Source organism: Rutidosis leptorrhynchoides, chromosome 7 (assembly GCF_046630445.1).
Source record: "Rutidosis leptorrhynchoides isolate AG116_Rl617_1_P2 chromosome 7, CSIRO_AGI_Rlap_v1, whole genome shotgun sequence".
Classification (NCBI taxonomy): domain Eukaryota; kingdom Viridiplantae; phylum Streptophyta; class Magnoliopsida; order Asterales; family Asteraceae; genus Rutidosis; species Rutidosis leptorrhynchoides.
In genome coordinates, this window is record NC_092339.1 from 343,252,451 (window position 1) to 343,275,449 (window position 22,999).

The 22,999-nt window shown below is 37.7% G+C and overlaps 1 protein-coding gene across 1 annotated transcript; it reads left to right on the plus strand.

Moving 5' to 3' along the window:
* Positions 1-1,522: 1,522 nt before the first annotated feature.
* On the plus strand, positions 1,523-14,758 carry LOC139860366 (protein NLP7-like). Its single transcript, XM_071849131.1, has 6 exons — positions 1,523-1,763; positions 2,595-3,100; positions 3,305-3,352; positions 3,470-4,228; positions 13,888-13,982; positions 14,095-14,758. Exons 1-6 carry the CDS (start codon positions 1,523-1,525, stop codon positions 14,096-14,098), a joined length of 1,653 nt encoding a protein of 550 aa, XP_071705232.1. The 3' UTR covers positions 14,099-14,758.
* Positions 14,759-22,999: the final 8,241 nt, after the last annotated feature.

Below are 22,999 nucleotides of genomic sequence, written 5' to 3' on the forward strand. Positions count from 1 at the left end.
GATCATTAATCAGAACCTGGAATCTTGAATGAAGATCACTCAATGATTCTTTAGGCTGAGCAGCAAAATTTTCATAACACCTTATCAGATTCTTTTTCTTCTGAGTCTTAACAACTGTGACACCTTCATAGTCATTAAGCAAGAGATCCCACATAGCTTTTGCAGTTTTAGCATGACTGATCTTCCTGAGAATTGGAACAGTAACACCATTACCTATAATACTTCTTATCTTGCTATCAAGCTTGAACTTTATGGCTTCTGCTTCTGTCCACTTATCTCTTGGTTTTTCACGAAGATAAGCAGGTTGAGCAGAAGCAGTACTTGTAGCAGGAACAGCTTCAACCATTGTACCAGGTATAATAGGTCCTACTGTAAGGACTTGTTCGGCATCTTCATGAATCGAACCAAGAAACCATAGAACTTTTAGTTTCCAGGTTGCAAAGTCTGTGCCATCGAAAATTGGCACTCCTTTACCAGCCATAACTGGAGTTGGGATGGTACTGGAGGACATCTTTTAACAATATATGGATCGTTTTAAGATTACCGAATTGGATTTACACCAAACCCGCTCTGATACCAGTTATTAGATCACAATAGCTTGATTATGAACACAATACTCTCAATGAACAATAGATACGAATTATATGAACAAAATTGAGAGAACACGAATTATGAATTAAGAGATATGAAAGACACAATATTCGTGATTAAAAGTGATACCAAGTTCAAAACCATCGATCCCTATTTATACATGATAAACCAAATCTTTATGATTTGGTTTCCAAAACAAACTAGCTACAATAAAGGAAAAGATAAACTAAACATATCAAATATTCGGTATTAACTAATGTTTATCCTTACAGAGATAAGATCAAATCTTCTTAAACTAAAAACATATCTCCAAAATCCTCTGTAGCTTAATCACCAAGAAACGTCATACTTCAAACAAATTCTGCAACTCCAGACTCTGATCGCCAGACTCTAAACTTCTGTAAAACACTTTTGACTCATCAGATCATATACTAACACCTTTTCTAACATTACCTTGTAACTTCCTCGTAACGATTGAATTGATTCACGATTCAAAAGGTAAATTATTAGTCCAAATAAATTCAGGCCGAGCAGTTTCTTGGAATATACATATAAATTTGTTTGTGTATATAAACACACAATATCATTGTTATGTATATGTATATGTATATGTATATGTATATGTATATGTAGCGTTAGGTTTATTTCTTTAGCATACATTCACCTCCACATCTTTCTCCTGACTGGATTCAAATAATCATACAGCTATTGATTTGCTACTCTGACTTGTTTTGCAGCCACCTTCAAATTACTCTGTTTTTGTTCCCTATTATAATTGACTTAAGTTTTTGGTCAATTTTAATTTGAACTCATTAATAACATAAATGAGCTCGAACCTTTTATAATTTAAAAACCCGATTTGATTTGAGTTCAAACTCGAGCTTGAACGTATTTTAAAGATCGATTAGTAGTAAACGAACTCGAGCTTCTTATGTCGAGCTCGAACAAGATTGCGAGCATAAACAAGCCTTTAAATGGAGATGAAACGTACACTTGTAGTTTATCTAGTGATCAGAAAACAACAGAAGTGTTGTGGAACAATATCTGTTTAGAACAATCGACAGTTTCATTTTCTGGTGAGTCGAGTTTCCTCGTACCACTTTGGGTTTCTGGAAGTGATGAGCCACGCGAGGAACTTCATAAATCTACGTCACCCCAATCCGTCGCTACAGGTATGTATATTTTATTATTCTAGTAAAATTCATTTCTAGCCAGGGTGGATTTTTCTGGCTACAAAAGGGGGCAGTTGCCCCAAACGTTTAGATTATTACTGATATTTAATTATGATAGTTAATAGTTAAGCTATATATATACATAGACACACATTAGTCGTCCCCAAAATTAGATCTATAGGTTATGCTATCCTCTGCACTCCCTAAAAAAACTTCAAGCTGCACCCCTGATTCTACCCACCCTTGTAGTTAAAAAGGAAGCCATAAAAGTTTATGAAGTTCTACATGTAAATACGTAACAGTCGTGGATAACGGAATTAGGCCGGGTACATCTTATAAAAATACTCACTCTCGCCGAATAACCTGATAAACGAAAACTTCCTCCGTTTTGAAAGACCCATTTATATAAAATAGGTAGACTTTTGAAAAATCCAATTTTTTTTTAGCTTTCAACACATTTAGTTACCACAGAATAATAAGTGTTTCTGGTTTTTAAACTGGAGATGAAAATATTAAACATGTTCCCAAAAATGACACTTTAGCCATTTCATTGTTGATGATGAAGGAAGTTGTGGAACCTTATTCTCCCTAATACATTTTGTAACCATTTGCATATCTTAATACATCTTCCACATTTTACACTTGATCAATCTCATATAAACAATCACAATCTCATAGTGAATTATGAATTAGAGGTCCTACACATACTTCTACCTCTTTTTATTAATTCCTCTAGTTTTCTAGGCGCTCCCCAACTAGTGTGTCTGATAAGATAACTTGTAGTATTAGTATGAGTTTTTTGTGGGCAATTCTGATGTAGTTCGTATATAGGTTTCGAGCTGACGCCAGTAAAAATTTCCACACTTCATCAAGAAATAACGTATAAACTAAAAGCTGCACTAAAGCTCTTAATATTCCGCGAGCAACATGTTCTTGTTCAGTTTTGGTCACCTCATGTTGTTGGAAAGCACCAACTACTTACAACAATAGATCAACCATTTGGTCTTAGTGCAGTTACTGAGAATCTTTGTATGTATAGAAAGGAATCTGAGAAATATTCATATTTTGTGGACGCACGTCATGAAGAAGACGATCATAGTCCCCTTGCTCGAGTGTTTAAGCGAGGATTGCCAGAGTGGACTTCTGATATAACTAATTACAACCCTAAAGATTTTCCACAACTTAAATCCGCAATTAGTTGCAATCTTCATGGATATCTAGCTTTACCAGTGGTTCATTCTACTACAGGGTTATGTGTTGGTGTCCTTGAAATATATATGTCTTCTAGGTATACGAGTTATGCTTTTGAAATTCAACAAGTTCACAACGCGCTAAAGGTCTACTTCTTACCTCTTAATGATGACACACTTTCTTGTTAAACAATTTCTTTTAAATAAAATCAGTATTAGTATTAGTATTAGTATTAGTATTAGTACTAGTACTACCCTGTTCCAAGAATAATATTTTCTTATGTAACACAATATCATTTATTCATACTTTATTGATTTCTGGTTTCCATCTTGTCACCTTGGCCCTTGCAGATGGAAAATCTTACAAGCCCAAAAGTATTTGATCGTCCTACATCAACGGTGAGTTGGGTCTTGTTGATGGTTTAAACTTATATACTACTCGGTTTTCTTTCTTTATTTTATATTACTTTAATTTTATTTTTAGGATTTCTTATGTGGGTTGTTGGCTTTTAACAGGTTCCTAATGAACGCAACATAAACGAGTGCGACAAAATCTTTAGTATAATAAAAGAAGTGAGTGACATCCACAATATTCCGCTTGCTCAGACATGGTCTATGTCCCCAACCAGTAGTTATGTTTCTCATGAAAATGTTATAGAGAAGAGTTGTAGTAGTTTCGACATTAGATGCATTGGTAAAGAATGCATGTATACAACCTCTCTACCATTTCATGTTCGAGACTTGCACATGTGGCAGTTTAGGGAAGCGTGTAGAGTTCAACACTTAGATAAGTCTCGTAGCTTTGTTGGTCAGGCATTGTTAGCCCGTGGTTCAGGTTACTGTAAGAATGTAACTGAATTAAGTGAACAAGAGTATCCTTTGGTCCACTATGCACGTATGAGTGGCTTAGCAACATGTTTTACAATCTTCTTGCGTACTGTTGAAGAAGGTGATGATGATTATCAAGACTACGTGTTGGAATTTTTCCTAAAGTTGGACAACAAAGATAGAGGACGTATAATGAGTTTGGTGCAAACGTTGAAGCAGAAAGTTGATGTCGTTTCCGGATTTGAATTGGGTGAACTCACAACTATAGAAATTATTGGACCACCTAGGGATGTCGATTATTTGTCTTCGATTATAAATCCTCGTGTTATCATATTATCGTCAACCACAATGGCTAGCACCGTCACATTTAATAAAGGAACATCAGATTCAGACAAATTTTTGGCTGATGTTTCTAAAGCTGGTCTTATAAAGTGTAACATTAATGAGGTTGGCTTATGTAAAACTGATAATAGTAGTTCTTATCCTAATAGGGGGAGTAAATCGAAAATGAATGGTATCACTAATGTGGGAACACTGAATCATGTAGCGACCCCGACAAATCGTCAAATGACGGCGTCATCTACGTATGGTCCCATTACATGGTCGTAAGTCTTTATAACGAAGTTTGACCGAAAAATATGTCGCATTCATTTCATAAATAAGGATGTTTCAAAGTTTACAAAAGTAGTTTCCATAACAAGTACATAACAATGTTTAAAGTTTGTATGAAACACGTGTGACACAATTAAAAGTAGTCAAAAAGACGCTCCACGTATGCAAGTATACTCGACATCCAATGCAAGTATCAAAAAGTATGAGCGGAAGCATGTATCACCTAAGTTCAAGGACCTGAGAAAAACATAGAGAATCTGTCAACGAAAACGTTGGTGAAATCATAGGTTTAAATAAGTAAGTGAGTAATAGTAAGTTGAACCACAAGATTTGCAACATCGATAAAGTCATAGTACATTCTAAAAGTTAATATTCACGAGCACTCAATTATCAAAGCTTAACATTCCGTCCGTTGAACCCCGTAATAATAGTGTTAGAACATACACTGTTTCCCGAAAATATATTTCACCCGTAGACGGTAGCGAACCGTCCGAAGTGAGGGTTTGTCAAACCCATATGGCCATATAACATAAGTTCTCGCTTACACCATCTGATGTAACTAATGATAATCGAATTGAGGATTTGTGTTCAAACTCGTATGTAGAATGTTTGTTTTCCCTGTACTTGTGTTCACGTAGTTTAAAAGAACGTTTATGTTTTCTCATCCCAAAAGTAAGTTCAAAAAGAGTAAAAGTGGGACTATGATCTCACCTTGTATGCACGAATCAAAAAGTACTTCGACAAGTAACGTGTGCAAAGAACAATGCTAGTCTTGACCTAAACAAATAGGTTGTATCAATAACGATAGTCACGAAGGGTCAAAGATGTTCAATTAGTCCTATGGCTCAATACGACTCGATTAATATAGCATGTGAATCAAATCATCGAGTTTTATGCAAGACACAAGTATAAAAGCATGTTAGAAAGATTGCATAATTAATTGGTTAAGTTTGACAAAAAGTCAAACTTGGTCGGTCAAAGTCAACGAAAAAGTCAACATGTTCGGGTCGGGTCCCGAACAAATTTTCTATGCTAATTATTCATATATAAGCATGTTAGAACAAATTGCATGTGAATTGGAGGTCTAGAACGTGCCAAACATTTTTCACATTTGGGACAAGGAGGTCAGAACCTGGCCCCCTTATATGTCGCGCCGCGACAGGAAGGGGCCGCGCCGCGGCAAAGGCCGGGTGCTGGTGCCTGGCCAGTCCCAAATGTTCAAGTCTCAATCCAAAACCTTTTTGTGCATAAAACACAAACCGCTAACACTTAGGACTCGCACCTTATATCGTTGGAAAGCTCTTCTGACGTAGAATGCAACTAAACACAATTCATCAATCAAAAACCTCATTTGTAACAACCGAGTTTTCAAACCAAGTGATCATTCAATGCACACATTAATGCTTCAAACTCACCAATGCACATTTAATGATTCGGGCATTCAATGCATACATATGACATGCCATTTTGTAGGTAATTGAGCATACAACACAACCTAACACTTACAATTAGCATTTCGTGTCATTTAAAGCATCAAAAGTCCATTTCTGGTTCATGAAACCCTAACTCAAATTCACCAAATTTCATAATCAAGTTTAGAAGGTTTCTTTAACCAAACCATACATCATAACGAAGCTAGTAACACTAGGAATAAGATTAAAACATGAACTCTTAGCATCAAACAACATATGAACACTCAAAATTCAAGATTAAGCATGTGAACTTTCAATATGAACTAGTTACATCAAAATAGCAAGAACAAGCATACAAAACACATAATCATACTAGACTTGAGCCATAGACACTAATTAACAACTTTATAACTCAAAAATCTCAAGAACACATAAAATTAGTGATTTTAGAAAGTTACCCAAAATTGATGAAATCGGTATGGAATCGAAGAGGAGATCACGAGGAGTTCAAATATGTAATTTGTTTTGATTGAATCCTTCTTGAACGAATTTGGATGATGATTTCCTTTTGATGAAATTAGAGAAAAATATGGAAGTATTTTAGAAAAAGAGAAATGAATGGATAATGGTGAGGAGGTGGTTGACTTAGTCAAAAGCTAGTCACCACTTTGGTGTTTTGGCGAAACTAGTCCCTCGAGTTCGGTTGCGGGTGCGTTAAATTACCTAAACATGATAATTTAAAACGCGTATTAACGAGATGTGTTATAAACATATAACGGAACTTAAATAGTTAAACGGAAAATTGACGGAAAAAGGCGGGATGTTACATTACCTACACCTTAAAAGAAATTTCGTCCCGAAATTTAGGTAGGCGTAGTGGTCGTTGTTTCTTCCTCGGAATCTGACGTTTCCGGAACCGGGAATAGATGAGGGTGTTTCTTTCGCATTTGATCTTCTCTTTCCCAAGTAAACTCGGGTCCCCTTTTGGCGTTCCAACGGACCTTAACAATCGGGATCCGGCTTTGTTTTAATTCCTTCTCGACGTAGTCCACAATTTCAACCGGTTCCTCCACAAAATGGAGTTTGTCATTAATAGTAAGTTCCTCAAGAGGGACGACGATATCGGGCTCGGCAAGACATTTCTTCAAGTTAGATACATGAAATGTAGGGTGGACGGAGCTTAGTTGAGGCGGAAGATCCAAACGATACGCAACGGTTCCAACACGCTCTAAGATTTCGAAAGGACCAACGTACCGCGGATTTAGTTTCCCACGTTTCCCAAAACGGATGACACCTTTCCAAGGTGTGACTTTTAACATGACGCGGTCACCGACTTGAAATTCGAGGTCTTTGCGTCTTTTGTCGGTATAGCATTTTTGGCGACTCCGGGCCGTCCGAAGCCTATCTCGGATTTGAAGAATCTTCTCGGTGGTTTCGTGAATGAGTTCGGGCCCGGAAATTTGCACGTCACCCACTTCGGCCCAACAAAGAGGAGAGCGACATTTTCGACCATATAACGCTTCAAAAGGTGCGGCCTTAATACTCGCGTGATAACTATTGTTGTAAGAGAATTCGGCGAGAGGTAAGTGATTGTCCCAAGCTTTTCCAAAATCAACAACGCAGGCTCGTAACATATCCTCTAAGGTTTGTATTGTACGTTCACTTTGCCCATCGGTTTGGGGATGATATGCGGTGCTCATGTCCAAACGCGTTCCCAACGCTTCTTGTAACGTACGCCAAAATCTAGAAACGAAACGACCATCTCGGTCGGAGATAATCGATAACGGTACTCCGTGTCGGGCTACAATCTCTTTAATGTAAAGTCGTGCAAGTTTCTCCATTTTGTCGGTTTCTTTCATGGCGAGAAAGTGCGCGGATTTGGTGAGACGGTCAACAATGACCCAAATTGTATCATAACCGCCCGACGTTTTCGGTAGTTTGGTGATAAAATCCATCGTGATCCTTTCCCACTTCCATTGCGGGATCTCGGGTTGTTGAAGTAACTCGGACGGTCTTTGGTGTTCGGCTTTGACTTTAGCGCAAGTCAAACATTTGGCGACGTATCTAGCAACCTCCTTTTTGATGTTCGGCCACCAATATTGTTCTTTAAGGTCATGGTACATCTTATTGGCGCCGGGATGAATCGAGTATCGCGATTTGTGGGCTTCGTCTAGGATGAGGTTTCGTAGATCGCCATATCTAGGCACCCAAATTTTTCCGGCGTAATATCGAAGTCCGGTCTCCTTAACTTCGAATCGGGAGACGAGAATGTTTAAAAGTTCGCGTGCGATGTTGTTGTCCTTAAGAGCTTCATCTTGGGCTACCCGAATTTGGCTATTAAGGTTGGAGTGGATGGTGATATTCAAAGCTCGGACACGAAGAGGCACCGCTCTTTCCTTTCGACTTAAGGCATCGGCCACTACATTTGCCTTCCCGGGGTGGTAACAAAGCTCGCAATTATAATCGTTCAAGGTCTCAATCCACCTTCGTTGTCTCATGTTTAGTTGCTTTTGATCGAAGATATGTTGGAGACTTTTGTGATCGGTAAAGATGGTACTTTTGGTACCAAGAAGATGATGTCTCCATAACTTAAGTGCAAAGATGACGGCACCGAGTTCAAGATCATGTGTCGTGTAGTTTCGTTCGTGGACTTTGAGTTGTCGAGAGGCATAAGCAAAGACTTTCTTTCGTTGCATTAATACGCATCCATAACCGTTTTTCGAGGCATCACAATATACAACAAAATCATCATTGCCTTCGGGAAGTGACAAGATAGGAGCGGTGGTTAGCTTAGTTTTCAAGATTTGAAAAGCGGTTTCTTGTTCGGATGACCAAATGAACTTTCGTTCCTTGTGAGTTAACGCGGTTAGAGGGCGAGCGATTAAGGAGAAATCCTTGATGAATTTACGATAGTATCCGGCGAGACCTAAGAATTGACGAATTTGAGTAGGAGTAGTAGGAGTCTCCCATTTACTAATGGCTTCGATTTTTGCGGGATCGACTTTAATGCCTTGATCACTTACAACGTGACCGAGGAATTGAACTTCCTTCAACCAAAATTCACACTTGGAGAACTTGACATAGAGTTGTTCTTTTCTCAAGAGTTCAAGCACGAGTCGGAGATGTTCTTTGTGTTCCTCTTCGTTTTTAGAATAGATCAAAATATCATCGATGAACACGATAACGAATTTGTCGAGGTAAGGTTTGCACACGCGGTTCATGAGATCCATGAACACCGCCGGTGCGTTAGTGAGACCGAAAGGAATGACAAGGAACTCATAACTACCATAACGAGTCCGGAAGGCGGTTTTGGAGACATCTTCCCCTTTAACCCTTAGTTGATGATAACCCGAACGGAGATCGATTTTTGAGTATACACGAGAACCTTGTAGTTGATCAAAGAGGTCATCAATGCGAGGAAGAGGATATCGGTTCTTAACCGTCAATTTGTTTAGTTCACGATAATCAATGCACATTCGTAGGGATCCATCTTTCTTCTTGACGAACAAAATCGGAGCGCCCCATGGTGAATGGCTAGGTTGAATGAAACCACGGTCAAGTAGCTCTTGGATTTGACTTTGCAATTCTTGTAATTCGGATGGAGCGAGTCTATACGGTGCACACGCTACGGGTGCGGCTCCTGGAATAAGATCGATTTGAAATTCAACCGGTCGATGAGGTGGAAGACCCGGTAATTCGTCGGGAAATACATCGGAAAAGTCACTAATAATTGGCACATCTTCGATGCGCTTTTCGTCGGCCTCGACTTTCTTAACGTGAGCAAGAATCGCGAAACAACCCTTGCGAAGTAGCTTTCGAACTTTAAGGCACGAAACGAGATTGAGTCCGGTGCAATTTTTGTCGCCGTAGACAATCAATGGTTCACCATTCTCGATAGGAATTCGGATTGCGTGAAGATCGTAAAGAATGTGAGATTTATTTTTGACCATCCAATTCATACCGATTATTACATCAAAACTCCCTAATTCCATGGGTATCAAGTCAATTTCAAATTCCTTACCCAAAATGTTCAAAGTACACCCCCGGTAATATGTGTCGGCACTTAAGAGTTTTCCGTCGGCCACTTCGATGGAATAAGTAGTATCTAAAGGGTGTGGTGGAGTGCAAAGGGTAGGAGCCAAAGTCTTAGACACAAAACATTTATCGGCACCCGAATCGAATAAGCAAGTAACATAAGAGTTGTTGAGAAGAAACGTATCCGTGACTAGTTCATTGTCATCTCGGGCTTCCTCGGTGTTGATGTTAAAGGCTCGGCCTCGGTTGTTGGGGTTGGCTTCTTTTTCGGGCATTCGTTCTTATAATGGCCCGTTTGGCCACATTCGTAACAAGTGACCGTTTTTGGAGGATTGGGCCCCTTTCGAGCAACGGGGGCGGCGCTTGTGCAATTGTTGGCCCTATGACCAACACCTTGGCAACGGTGACAAACTAGCTTGTTACATTCGCCGTGATGATGCTTGTGACATTTGTTGCAAAAAGGTAAGTTTCCGACATAACCCTTCTTTCCGTCGTTGTTGAAAGGCTTTTTGGTGAAGGTGTTGTTGTTGTAGTTGGTTGATGGAGTGGCTTCCCATTTCCTTTTGTTGCCACCCGACTTGTCCTCGGCCTTAGGAGCTGGCACTACGATTTCGTCAACCGTTTCGATTAATTGGCGGGCCATGTTCATAGCGGCTTGATGAGTAGCGGGTTTGGATGACATCACCCCTTGTTTGATGCTTTTTGGAAGGCCGAGCATGTAGAGCTCAATCCTTTGAGATTCGGGGTTAACAAGATTAGGACACATCAAGGATAGTTCGGCGAAGCGTTGATTATAAGCTTTAAGATCATTTCCGACCGCTTTCAAAGCTCTTAGTTCTTCCTCAAGCTTTCGGGTTTCTTCGCGCGGAAAATATTCAACAATCATCTTTTCCCTTAGATCGGCCCAAGAGAGGGCATGAGCTTCATCGGTACCCACCGATTGAACATAGGTGTTCCACCATGTTAGAGCAATTCCGGAGAAAGTGTGGGTTGAGTATTTGACCTTGTCTTGATCCCGACAACCGCTTATGCTAAAGACGGCCTCGGTTTGTTCAAACCAACGAGTAAGCACAACCGGTCCCCCGGTTCCATCATAAGTGTGAGGTTTGCACCCCATGAAAGCTTTGTAGGAGCACCCTTCGCTAGAGTTACCGGCTCCTTGGTTGTTGTTGTTGTTATTATTATTGTTGTTGTTGGACAAGTGATCGGCCATGGCCGCATCCACGGCGGTGGCTATCATGCGTTGCAAAGCTTGTTCGGGAGTTTCATTGCGTCGTACACGGCGAGGAGGCATTGTTCCTTCAAAACAAAAGAATACCGTTGGTTAGTATTCTAAATAATACTAACCGTGATATGGAATAAAGATAAAGAGAAAATTATCCTTGACTCGCCTTAAATTCTTTATGTCATAATGTCGGTATGTTCATATGAGTCACCGTAATATAATTTCCGGAAATTATATTACCCTAATTCATATGTGCATTCGACATTACATCATATAGTCAAGGTGGCGTGTCAATTAAATTATACAACGCAAGATTTTAGATAGAATAAGAGTAGATATGAGTAAGAGAGCTCGAGTATAAATGCACATGTAGTCAAGTAATTCCTATGTCAAGTCTATATGCCGGTTGTAGTCTAGACCCACCAATGTACCCTATGACTCGGGGTTGACACCAATGAACTCTAAATCCCTACAACCAAGGCTCTGATACCACTTGTAGCGACCCCGACAAATCGTCAAATGACGGCGTCATCTACGTATGGTCCCATTACATGGTCGTAAGTCTTTATAACGAAGTTTGATCGAAAAATATGTCGCATTCATTTCATAAATAAGGATGTTTCAAAGTTTACAAAAGTAGTTTCCATAACAAGTACATAACAATGTTTAAAGTTTGTATGAAACACGTGCGACACAATTAAAAGTAGTCAAAAAGACGCTCCACGTATGCAAGTATACTCGACATCCAATGCAAGTATCAAAAAGTATGAGCGGAAGCATGTATCACCTAAGTTCAAGGACCTGAGAAAAACATAGAGAATCTGTCAACGAAAACGTTGGTGAAATCATAGGTTTAAATAAGTAAGTGAGTAATAGTAAGTTGAACCACAAGATTTGCAACATCGATAAAGTCATAGTACATTCTAAAAGTTAATATTCACGAGCACTCAATTATCAAAGCTTAACATTCCGTCCGTTGAACCCCGTAATAATAGTGTTAGAACATACACTGTTTCCCGAAAACATATTTCACCCGTAGACGGTAGCGAACCGTCCGAAGTGAGGGTTTGTCAAACCCATATGGCCATATAACATAAGTTCTCGCTTACACCATCTGATGTAACTAATGATAATCGAATTGAGGATTTGTGTTCAAACTCGTATGTAGAATGTTTGTTTTCCCTGTACTTGTGTTCACGTAGTTTAAAAGAACGTTTATGTTTTCTCATCCCAAAAGTAAGTTCAAAAAGAGTAAAAGTGGGACTATGATCTCACCTTGTATGCACGAATCAAAAAGTACTTCGACAAGTAATGTGTGCAAAGAACAATGCTAGTCTTGACCTAAACAAATAGGTTGTATCAATAACGATAGTCACGAAGGGTCAAAGATGTTCAATTAGTCCTATGGCTCAATACGACTCGATTAATATAGCATGTGAATCAAATCATCAAGTTTTATGCAAGACACAAGTATAAAAGCATGTTAGAAAGATTGCATAATTAATTGGTTAAGTTTGACAAAAAGTCAAACTTGGTCGGTCAAAGTCAACGAAAAAGTCAACATGTTCGGGTCGGGTCCCGAACAAATTTTCTATGCTAATTATTCATATATAAGCATGTTAGAACAAATTGCATGTGAATTGGAGGTCTAGAACGTGCCAAACATTTTTCACATTTGGGACAAGGAGGTCAGAACCTGGCCCCCTTATATGTCGCGCCGCGACAGGAAGGGGCCGCGCCGCGGCAAAGGCCGGGTGCTGGTGCCTGGCCAGTCCCAAATGTTCAAGTCTCAATCCAAAACCTTTTTGTGCATAAAACACAAACCGCTAACACTTAGGACTCGCACCTTATATCGTTGGAAAGCTCTTCTGATGTAGAATGCAACTAAACACAATTCATCAATCAAAAACCTCATTTGTAACAACCGAGTTTTCAAACCAAGTGATCATTCAATGCACACATTAATGATTCAAACTCACCAATGCACATTTAATGATTCGGGCATTCAATGCATACATATGACATGCCATTTTGTAGGTAATTGAGCATACAACACAACCTAACACTTACAATTAGCATTTCGTGTCATTTAAAGCATCAAAAGTCCATTTCTGGTTCATGAAACCCTAACTCAAATTCACCAAATTTCATAATCAAGTTTAGAAGGTTTCTTTAACCAAACCATACATCATAACGAAGCTAGTAACACTAGGAATAAGATTAAAACATGAACTCTTAGCATCAAACAACATATGAACACTCAAAATTCAAGATTAAGCATGTGAACTTTCAATATGAACTAGTTACATCAAAATAGCAAGAACAAGCATACAAAACACATAATCATACTAGACTTGAGCCATAGACACTAATTAACAACTTTATAACTCAAAAATCTCAAGAACACATAAAATTAGTGATTTTAGAAAGTTACCCAAAATTGATGAAATCGGTATGGAATCGAAGAGGAGATCACGAGGAGTTCAAATATGTAATTTGTTTTGATTGAATCCTTCTTGAACGAATTTGGATGATGATTTCCTTTTGATGAAATTAGAGAAAAATATGGAAGTATTTTAGAAAAAGAGAAATGAATGGATAATGGTGAGGAGGTGGTTGACTTAGTCAAAAGCTAGTCACCACTTTGGTGTTTTGGCGAAACTAGTCCCTCGAGTTCGGTTGCGGGTGCGTTAAATTACCTAAACATGATAATTTAAAACGCGTATTAACGAGATGTGTTATAAACATATAACGGAACTTAAATAGTTACACGGAAAATTGACGGAAAAAGGCGGGATGTTACAAATCATCCTTTGAAACAGGGTAAAAAGTGTAAAAAAAAATTACTGACAATGAAGTCACTTGAGCAGCATATTGAAAAACCAATAGGTCAAGCCGCTGAGAGCCTTGGCGGCAAGTACTCACTCTTGTTTATTCTTGCGTATTTATTATTTTGTTTCATATGATTGTTTCTCTTCATTATTTATTTATGTATTTATTTATATATTTTGTACTGTTAAAATTTCCAGTTAGTAGATCGACATTGAAGCGTTTTTGTCGGGAACAAGGTATATCCAGTTGGCCAGTGCCTAAAAGGAGCAAAAAAGCAAGTTGTGTTACCGACCCAAAGCTGTCACGAATAGGAGATTCCGCTTTGATTACGAGCACAGGAAAATCGGAACGTACGACAAATATTGTAAACGATTGTTCAAATGTTGAACAGAAACTATCAGATTGTAGTCTTGTTGATGCATCCTCAAAGCAAAGAGTCAGAAATGTTTGTGAAATGGGGATGGTGATGGTGAAAGTAACTTTTGATAATGATATGTTAAAGTTCCGATTTCCTGTTCCATCGGGTTTATTGGAACTGAAAAACGAAGTGGCTCAAAGGGTAAATTTACATGGTAAACGGCTTAGTATACGATACAAGGCTGAAGACAATGATTTGGTGTGTATTACTTGTGATGCTGATCTGCACGCTCTTCCCGAATTTTTGGATGTTAAGTCAACGATCAGATTACACGCCCAGTTGGTCGCTGATTAATCTTGAGCTCCTATGCTAGTTCATCGACGGTGGAGCTGTTTCGTGTTTTTTGGTGGAAAATTTGGTATGTCCTGTAAAATGTATAAGGTTGTAGTAAAGGTATCTGTTGAGGATATTATGTAATCCAATCATGAAATGGTGGTAAGTTTGGTAAATTACTTGTGTTGTTATAATATTTCTTGTATGATCTTGTTATATATATAATTTGGTGGCTAAAGTTTGAAGCTGACAAACCTGTTATATAATCGATAAAGGTAATGTAGTTTTTATAATTGTCAAGAAAAAGATGACGATGATGATAATGATGATGATGTGGCATCTACGTGTTGTACATGGTGTCACCTTGAGAATACTACCCTAAGTTCCCACATTTTCATATTATAACCCTATTACGGCTCTGTTTCGGGAGCCATCAGCATGCATCTACTTATTGGCGACTTGACTGTAGCTTAGAGCCTAAATCGAATCTCGGGCAACACTTAAAGCCCATGGAAATTTGTTCCACCATTTTCATGGCGTCGACTTTTCCTTTTTACGAGTTATTTATTTATTTATCAATTTTTTTTTTCATCCTTGTGGCCGGAGGTCCGTTAGAAGCAATCTCTTTATCCGTCGAACATAGAGAGGGAGGACCTTCTCTACCCTTGTGAGTGTTTCACTCGGGGTGGTGAAATGACCTCTCTTTGTCCTAGGGTACAGGAATGATTGTCTAAGTCCCACCTCCCCCATACCCTACATGTGTGGGATTGGGTATTGTTGTTGTTGTTGTAATCATTTTTGGCAAGAATTAGAAAACACAATACCTTTTTGGGAATGTCATTGCCTTTATTGGCAATTTTTACATACCCCCCACATTTTAACCAGAGTTGCTATTTCCGATATGCAATTAACATATATTCTTGGCTAAAACAAAATCGTTCAGGGTGACATATATACGCGACGTAACTGCAAGTTTTACACGCAAAATTCCAAAAATATTATCCAAGTGCTAATTAAGTCTTGATTGATTAAGATCCAAGAACCATAGTCATTAACCATGATATGTTAACAGTATTCGCAGATTAAGTTGATGGTGTTGTTATTGACTGAAGTCTTCAGAGCCATCTCCAAGTCTTCATCAATACAAATGCTTTTCCATTCATTATCTTCGTCCAAGAATTTTAGTTTAAACTCTTTACCTTGTAACTTGAATCTATTTGCCACTTTACTTTTCAGATCCGACAGTTTCATCGAAATAGAAAATCGAAACTTCATCACACTGTTATTAAAAGTTACCATCACCTTCATCATTCCAGTATCACATGCTGTCTCCATGCTCGAAATTGACTCAGGATCTGATGAGATCATCGGAAACATGAAGTTGTCATCCACGCACCTTATGGATGTCAAAGTTGGTAGATATATGCAATACTTTCACCAATGATGTATGCGATACTGCCATCAATGATGTTGACAATGGCATCTATGTTTCTGGTGTAAAAAACAATGTGGAAAATGAAGACATTACGGTTGAATCTTATCTCGAGCAGTTGAAAGTAGTTATTGAGAATCATTTAGATGTGTCAATACTTGACTTTATAGACTCGAGGACGAGTCTTCTTGAAGAAGGGGAGGATGATGCATACGCAAGAAGAAATCAAAGATTGGGTCAGGTTTATCAAAGGTGCTTTGCACCTGGACTGATGAATGATGGGCTGCTCAAGCTGGATCGAATTGGGCCAGTCAAAGTTGGGCTGCAGGAGCACATCAAAGCTCCTGATCGTGGGCTCCTGGTTCGTGAGGGAATAGGGTAAAAAGCTGCTGACTTGGGCAGGAAGCAAAGAAGAATATTCTGGAAGATTTTATTTACAATTATAGCTTGCTTATTATTTGTTTCCTTTTTAAATCTATCTTGTTTCTATTATTTAAATCTTCCATCAGATTATTTCTAGGCAGTTATGTTTTCATAAAGTTAATAAAAAAGGCCGTAGCCTGTTCTAAGAAACCGAGAAGGTTTTCTTTTGTTCTTTCTATTTAGCCATCGATCCTTTATTCCGCATTATGTGGTATCAGATTCCAGGCATGGCTAACAACAGCTACCGAGGTGACTATAGCAGATACGCCGGACGAGGCAGTTATATTGATCCAAGAGATGCTGAAATCGAGCGTTTGCAACGAAGAATAGCAAAATTAGAACATGACCAACATCATAAATATGATGAACGCTATGCTTCGAATCAAACGGAGTACAAGTGGGACTGTATGAATCTGTTCGCTGATGCGCCGAGAGGATTCAGACGGTACCATCCCGATCCATTACCGACCGTTGGTATGACGGTTGAGCAAATTTTTAACTTAGAGTATGTTCCTGAACCTTCCGTGGATGAATATTCCGTCCCTATTTATGATACGGGTGGTGAGGAAGACGAGACAGACTCGAGGTCGAGTCTTCCTGAAGAAGGGGATGAGAGCAAAGGGTTACATAAGTCGGTCATATCAAAGTTGGTAGATATATGCAATACTTTCATCAATGATGTATGCGATACTGCCATCAATGATGTTGACAATGGCATCTATGTTTCTGGTGTAAAAACCAATGTGGAAAATGAAGACATTACGGTTGAATCTTATCTCGAGCAGTTGAAAGTAGTTATTGAGAATCATTTAGATGTGTCAATACTTGACTTTATAGACTCGAGGACGAGTCTTCTTGAAGAAGGGGAGGATGATGCATACGCAAGAAGAAATCAAAGATTGGGTTAGGTTTATCAAAGGTGCTTTGCACCTGGACTGATGAATGATGGGCTGCTCAAGCTGGATCGAATTGGGCCAGTCAAAGTTGGGCTGCAGGATCACATCAAAGCTCCTGATCGTGGGCTCCTGGTTCGTGAGGGAATAGGGTAAAAAGCTGCTGACTTGGGCAGGAAGCAAAGAAGAATATTCTGGAAGATTTTATTTACAATTATAGCTTGCTTATTATTTGTTTCCTTTCTAAATCTATCTTGTTTCTATTATTTAAATCTTCCAGCAGATTGTTTCTAGGCAGTTATGTTTTAATAAAGTTAATAAAAAAAGGCCGTAGCCTGTTCTTAGAAACCGAGAAGGTTTTCTTTTGTTCTTTCTATTTAGCCATCGATCCTTTATTCCGCATTATGTGGTATCAGATTCCAGGCATGGCTAACAACAGCTACCGAGGTGACTATAGCAGATGCGCCGGACGAGGCAGTTATATTGATCCAAGAGATGCTGAAATCGAGCGTTTGCAACGAAGAATAGCAAAATTAGAACATGATCGACATCATAAATATGATGAACGCTATGCTTCGAATCAAATGGAGGACAAGTGGGACTGTATGAATCTGTTCGCTGATGCGCCGAGAGGATTCAGACGGTACCATCCCGATCCATTACCGACCGTTGGTATGACGGTTGAGCAAAATTTTAACTTAGAGTATGTTCCTGAACCTTCCGTGGATGAATATTCCGTCCCTATTTATGATACGGGTGGTGAGGAAGACGAGACAGACTCGAGATCGAGTCTTCCTGAAGAAGGGGATGAGAGCAAAGGGTTACATAAGTCGGTCATATCAAAGTTGGTAGATATATGCAATACTTTCATCAATGATGTATGCGATACTGCCATCAATGATGTTGACAATAGCATTTATGTTTCTGGTGTAAAAAACAATGTGGAAAATGAAGACATTACGGTTGAATCTTATCTCGAGCAGTTGAAAGTAGTTATTGAGAATCATTTAGATGTGTCAATACTTGACTTTATAGACTCGAGGACTAGTCTTCTTGAAGAAGGGGAGGATGATGCATACGCAAGAAGAAATCAAAGATTGGGTCAGGTTTATCAAAGGTGCTTTGCACCTTGACTGATAAATGATGGGTTGCTCAAGCTGGATCGAATTGGGCCAGTCAAAGTTGGGCTGCAGGAGCACATCAAAGCTCCTGATCGTGGGCTCCTGGTTCGTGAGGGAATAGGGTAAAAAGCTGCTGACTTGGGCAGGAAGCAAAAAAGAATATTCTGGAAGATTTTATTTACAATTATAGCTTGCTTATTATTTGTTTCCTTTTTAAATCTATCTTGTTTCTATTATTTAAATCTTCCAGCAGATTTTTTCTAGGCAGTTATGTTTTAATAAAGTTAATAAAAAAAAAGGCCGTAGCCTGTTCTAAGAAACCGAGAAGGTTTTCTTTTGTTCTTTCTATTTAGCCATTGATCCTTTATTCCGCATTACCATCTCTGTATAAAAAACTGATTACAGAACCATTTATCAAAATTAACTAATCAGTTATAATTAACTAAAACTTTCAGTTATGTTTCAGTTAGTTATTTGACTTATTTACAACTCTACCCTCTATATTATTTTTTTGTACTTCACCTATTAAAGGTGTTGTCATATTGTCCATTTAACCACTATAAGCTCTTAAGCTAATCCAAAGACTATCTAAGATGACTTGTTTTGATTAAACATAAGAACAAAAATCAGATAATAACCGAAGACTTCAAAGGAAACTTTAAAATTGAAAAAATGTTACTCGTAGATACAATTTAAATCATTTCTACCCAGAAGAATCAAAACAGCAATAGAGGAACAAACTGTATGTGTGCACAAATAAGGTAACCAACATTAAAAAGTGAGGAAATTTTACCTCCTAAAAGGTTTCTGATTACCAATTAATGAGTTATTAGTAATTTTAATTACCTTCATTTTGGCAGTGGTAGTGATTACCTGTTACCTTGCCCGTTATCTCCACTACATCAAAGATCAATGCCCACAAATTAGAGCCCGGTAATTTTCAATAAGACATTGGTAAAAAATTTATGATTAACAATTCATTAAGAAAATATGATGACAAATAACAGGATTGATGATGCAAGCAATCAAACAAAGTAATAACTATTACTCGTTTGCCTTTTTTGTTTTACCCTTTTAACTTTGAACAATACAAAATGTACGATACCTTTATAATTGTAAAGAACTAATTTACATTCCCCCAAAAGCATTTATCTATGAGTAAATTACTAATCCTTAGATTTCAATCAGGATTTAAAATCCATGAAAATTTGATTCTACGATTTTCATGGCGTCTATTATTATTTTTATTTTAATAATTTTTTTTTTTTTAAACTTTTCTGTACTTAAAGGCCGGAGGTCCTCTCAGAAGCAATCTCTTTATCCGTCGAATAAAGAGAGGGACGACTTTCTCTACTCTTGAGAGTGTGTCACTCTGGGTGGAGAAACGACTTGTCTTTATTCTCGGATAGGGGAAGGATTGTCTACATCTCACCTCCCCCATACACCACTCATGTGGTATTGGGTTTTGTTGTTGTTGTTGTTGTTGTTATTGTTAGATTTACACTCTAAAGTAAGCCAAAATTTAACATTTAACACATAAACATAAAAATATAATTGATGGTCCTAACCTACTTTCTATTCTAAATGGAATTGAATAAGCTCATTTTGTTCCAAGCATAACTCAAATTGAAGGATGAAACAGAACCAAAAACTAACAAATTGCATCACATTTATATATTGTTAACCGACTCGGGAAAAAAAATTCAGTTGACCTAAAAGTTGGATGGGCGACCAAAGTATATCAAATCAAATCTCTGTTTAAAGAAAAATATAATTTGTTCATATTATTGGCACAAACATAATAAAATGATTAAGAGGTGATTGATTCGTACACCATTATTTTTAATCATACACCACCAACTGTGCTTTGTTGTGTTGTACAGTACAATACTTTAAAGCACAGTTGGTGGTGTATGGCTAAAAAGTGGTGGTGTACGAATATCGCCCAAAATGATTTGCCAACTAAGTTGTCATAACTAACTAATTCATCCACTACCAATTTCTCATAATTAATCATTTCCTAGCCCTTCATTCCTTAAAAGAAACTAAAATAACAAATCATAATAAAACCATATTTAGTCCCCAGGCTACAACTTTGAGGGTTATTTTTCAGAAATATAATAAATAAATAAATAAATAAATAGCAAAATAAAACACTATAATAAGAAAAAACGTTTTCAATACACAACAAGAATAAATGTGTATACACTATAGAATAGTGTACTCAATACATATCAAACATGACGTGTCAAACCAAAAAAAAAAAAAAAAAAAATTCAAAAACACCAATGTATACGATGTTGGTGATTTTAGTGTCATCATATATACATTTTAGTGAATTGGAATTTACCTGAATGCAAGAGTTAACTAGTTATAATTAACAACGGGTTCGGAGAGTGTGGAGTACACGCTCGTAAGAATTGATTACTAACTGTCGCGCAAATTGCGGGGGTTAAGGGGGCTGCGCCCCCTTGCTGAAAAGTGTGTGGCAACAGATTGTCAGCCAACTGCTGTACCTTTTGGTATAACAGAAATTCCCGCCCAAATGAATTTCAAACCACAACTGCCAATAAAACTGTTTGATAAAAACGTTTTGGTTTTTTCTTTGCATTCATATCAACAACAACAGAAACACACAGATTCTCTCAATACGTGATTTTGATTTCTTCTTGCCTGGAAACAAAATCATTCTCTTCTTATCCCAATTAGGATTTCGTGTTAACCCAAGGCTTGTGAGGGGCGAAATACTAAATTAGGAAAGTGTTTCACGATTCAGGAACCAATCCAATTATCTGTTTTCATACCCGTTTTCTTAGATACAATACAATATACAACATATAATTAATCATATGAACTCAGCGGCATAGATCCACTCATTGATGAACAAAATTGTGCTAATACCCTAAACTATTTTGTTTTTGAACAATGAAATGATATAGTAGCAATTACAAGTATCTATTTAACAATCAGCGGAAACAACGATAGCAGTGATCACTGATTAATCGCTCAAATCAGAAGCAATAACCCTAAAAACGAATTTGTATTGCAGGAAAAAAAACAGATATAGAAAAGGTCAGAGATATACCTAAAGTGCTCAAGTGAAGTGAGTAGGTTGAAACACCCTCTTTTATTATCAATGCGGGCAAGGAATTGAGTAGCAATGTTCACTTTGATCATCAACCAATTACGAGTAATTAATTAACGCCTAAATTTTTTCATGTAATCGCGTTTTCAGTAGGTTCACGTGGGGTAAAGTGATATGATTATGATTATGATTATGATGATTAAGATAATACTATTGGGCCTAGTTCTTTTACTTCTGGGTTTAAGTTTGGGTCATGTCTATATATAAATGGTTTTAAGTTCATTGTGGGATTTTCACCCATAAGTTATTTTCGGAGTCTATTTAGCTTAGGATTCAAATACGTCGGGTTAAAACTTAAAACTGCTTTCGGTTAAAACTTCTTTCAACTTTAAAAAAGTCGGGTTTATTTTAAATAGGTCAGTTGGAGCGACATTGTATCAGAACATATTAAAAATATTCAGGGACAAGGGGCGAAACGACCTCTCGATCTACTTACTGCAGCACAGGAAGAAAAACGTTGTCTAGGCGACCTGTTGCTCCGATCTCTCCTACGCCTATGACGTCGGTTCCGGTTCAGTTTTATTTTCGAGGTCGGTTTTTTCGTTTTAAATGTTCGGAATCGACTTTTATTGGTATTGGACGGGTTTTATACCGGTTTGGGTTTTTTCGAATTTTTCCAGATTCGATATTGGCATAAGTGTGTAACCGAATTATTCGATAAAATGCAGCTAAAAATAAAAGTTAACTAATACAAATTATTCGATAGAAGCATATCTTTTATTTAAACAATAATACTATAAAATTTAAAATACAAATGCTCGTTACAACTTAATACAGTTGTAACTTTTATTTAAACAATACAATTATACACCTAAAAATATAAATACAAATACTTTTCAAGCTTCGGCATGACCATCACCCGACTATGTATTAGCAGTGTTGCAAAAGTCGGCCGAGTCGGCCGACGCGTCGTTTTTTAGGCATGACCGACGCGTCGTCGCTAAAAAGTTGGTCAAAGGTAAAAATTCGGTCAAAGTCGGAAAAAGTCGGTCTAATTCGGAAAAAATCGGTCAAAGTCGGTCAGAGTCGGTCAAAGTCAAAGTCAGTCAAATTTTTTAATTTTTTTGTAATATTATTAATAATTGTTAATTGTTCATGTTTATTGTAAATATAGTTTATATTTAAAGATTTGATCTATATAACTAGGTTGGTAGCCTTCGCTTCGCTGCGGGTTTGTGAGCAGAATGAACTTCAGAAAACATTTTAGCGGGAAATTTACTGCTATATAAAGAACCCATCCATTTATAATAAGCAAACATAAGATTGTACAACTGAGGTTTCAACATTCAGAAGCTATGCGGAAAACATGTGCATTGTCCTATCTTTCCAACTGATCAAACATACAATATACTCCCTATAATGCAAGAAACATAAATGATCCCAGAAATAATCAAACT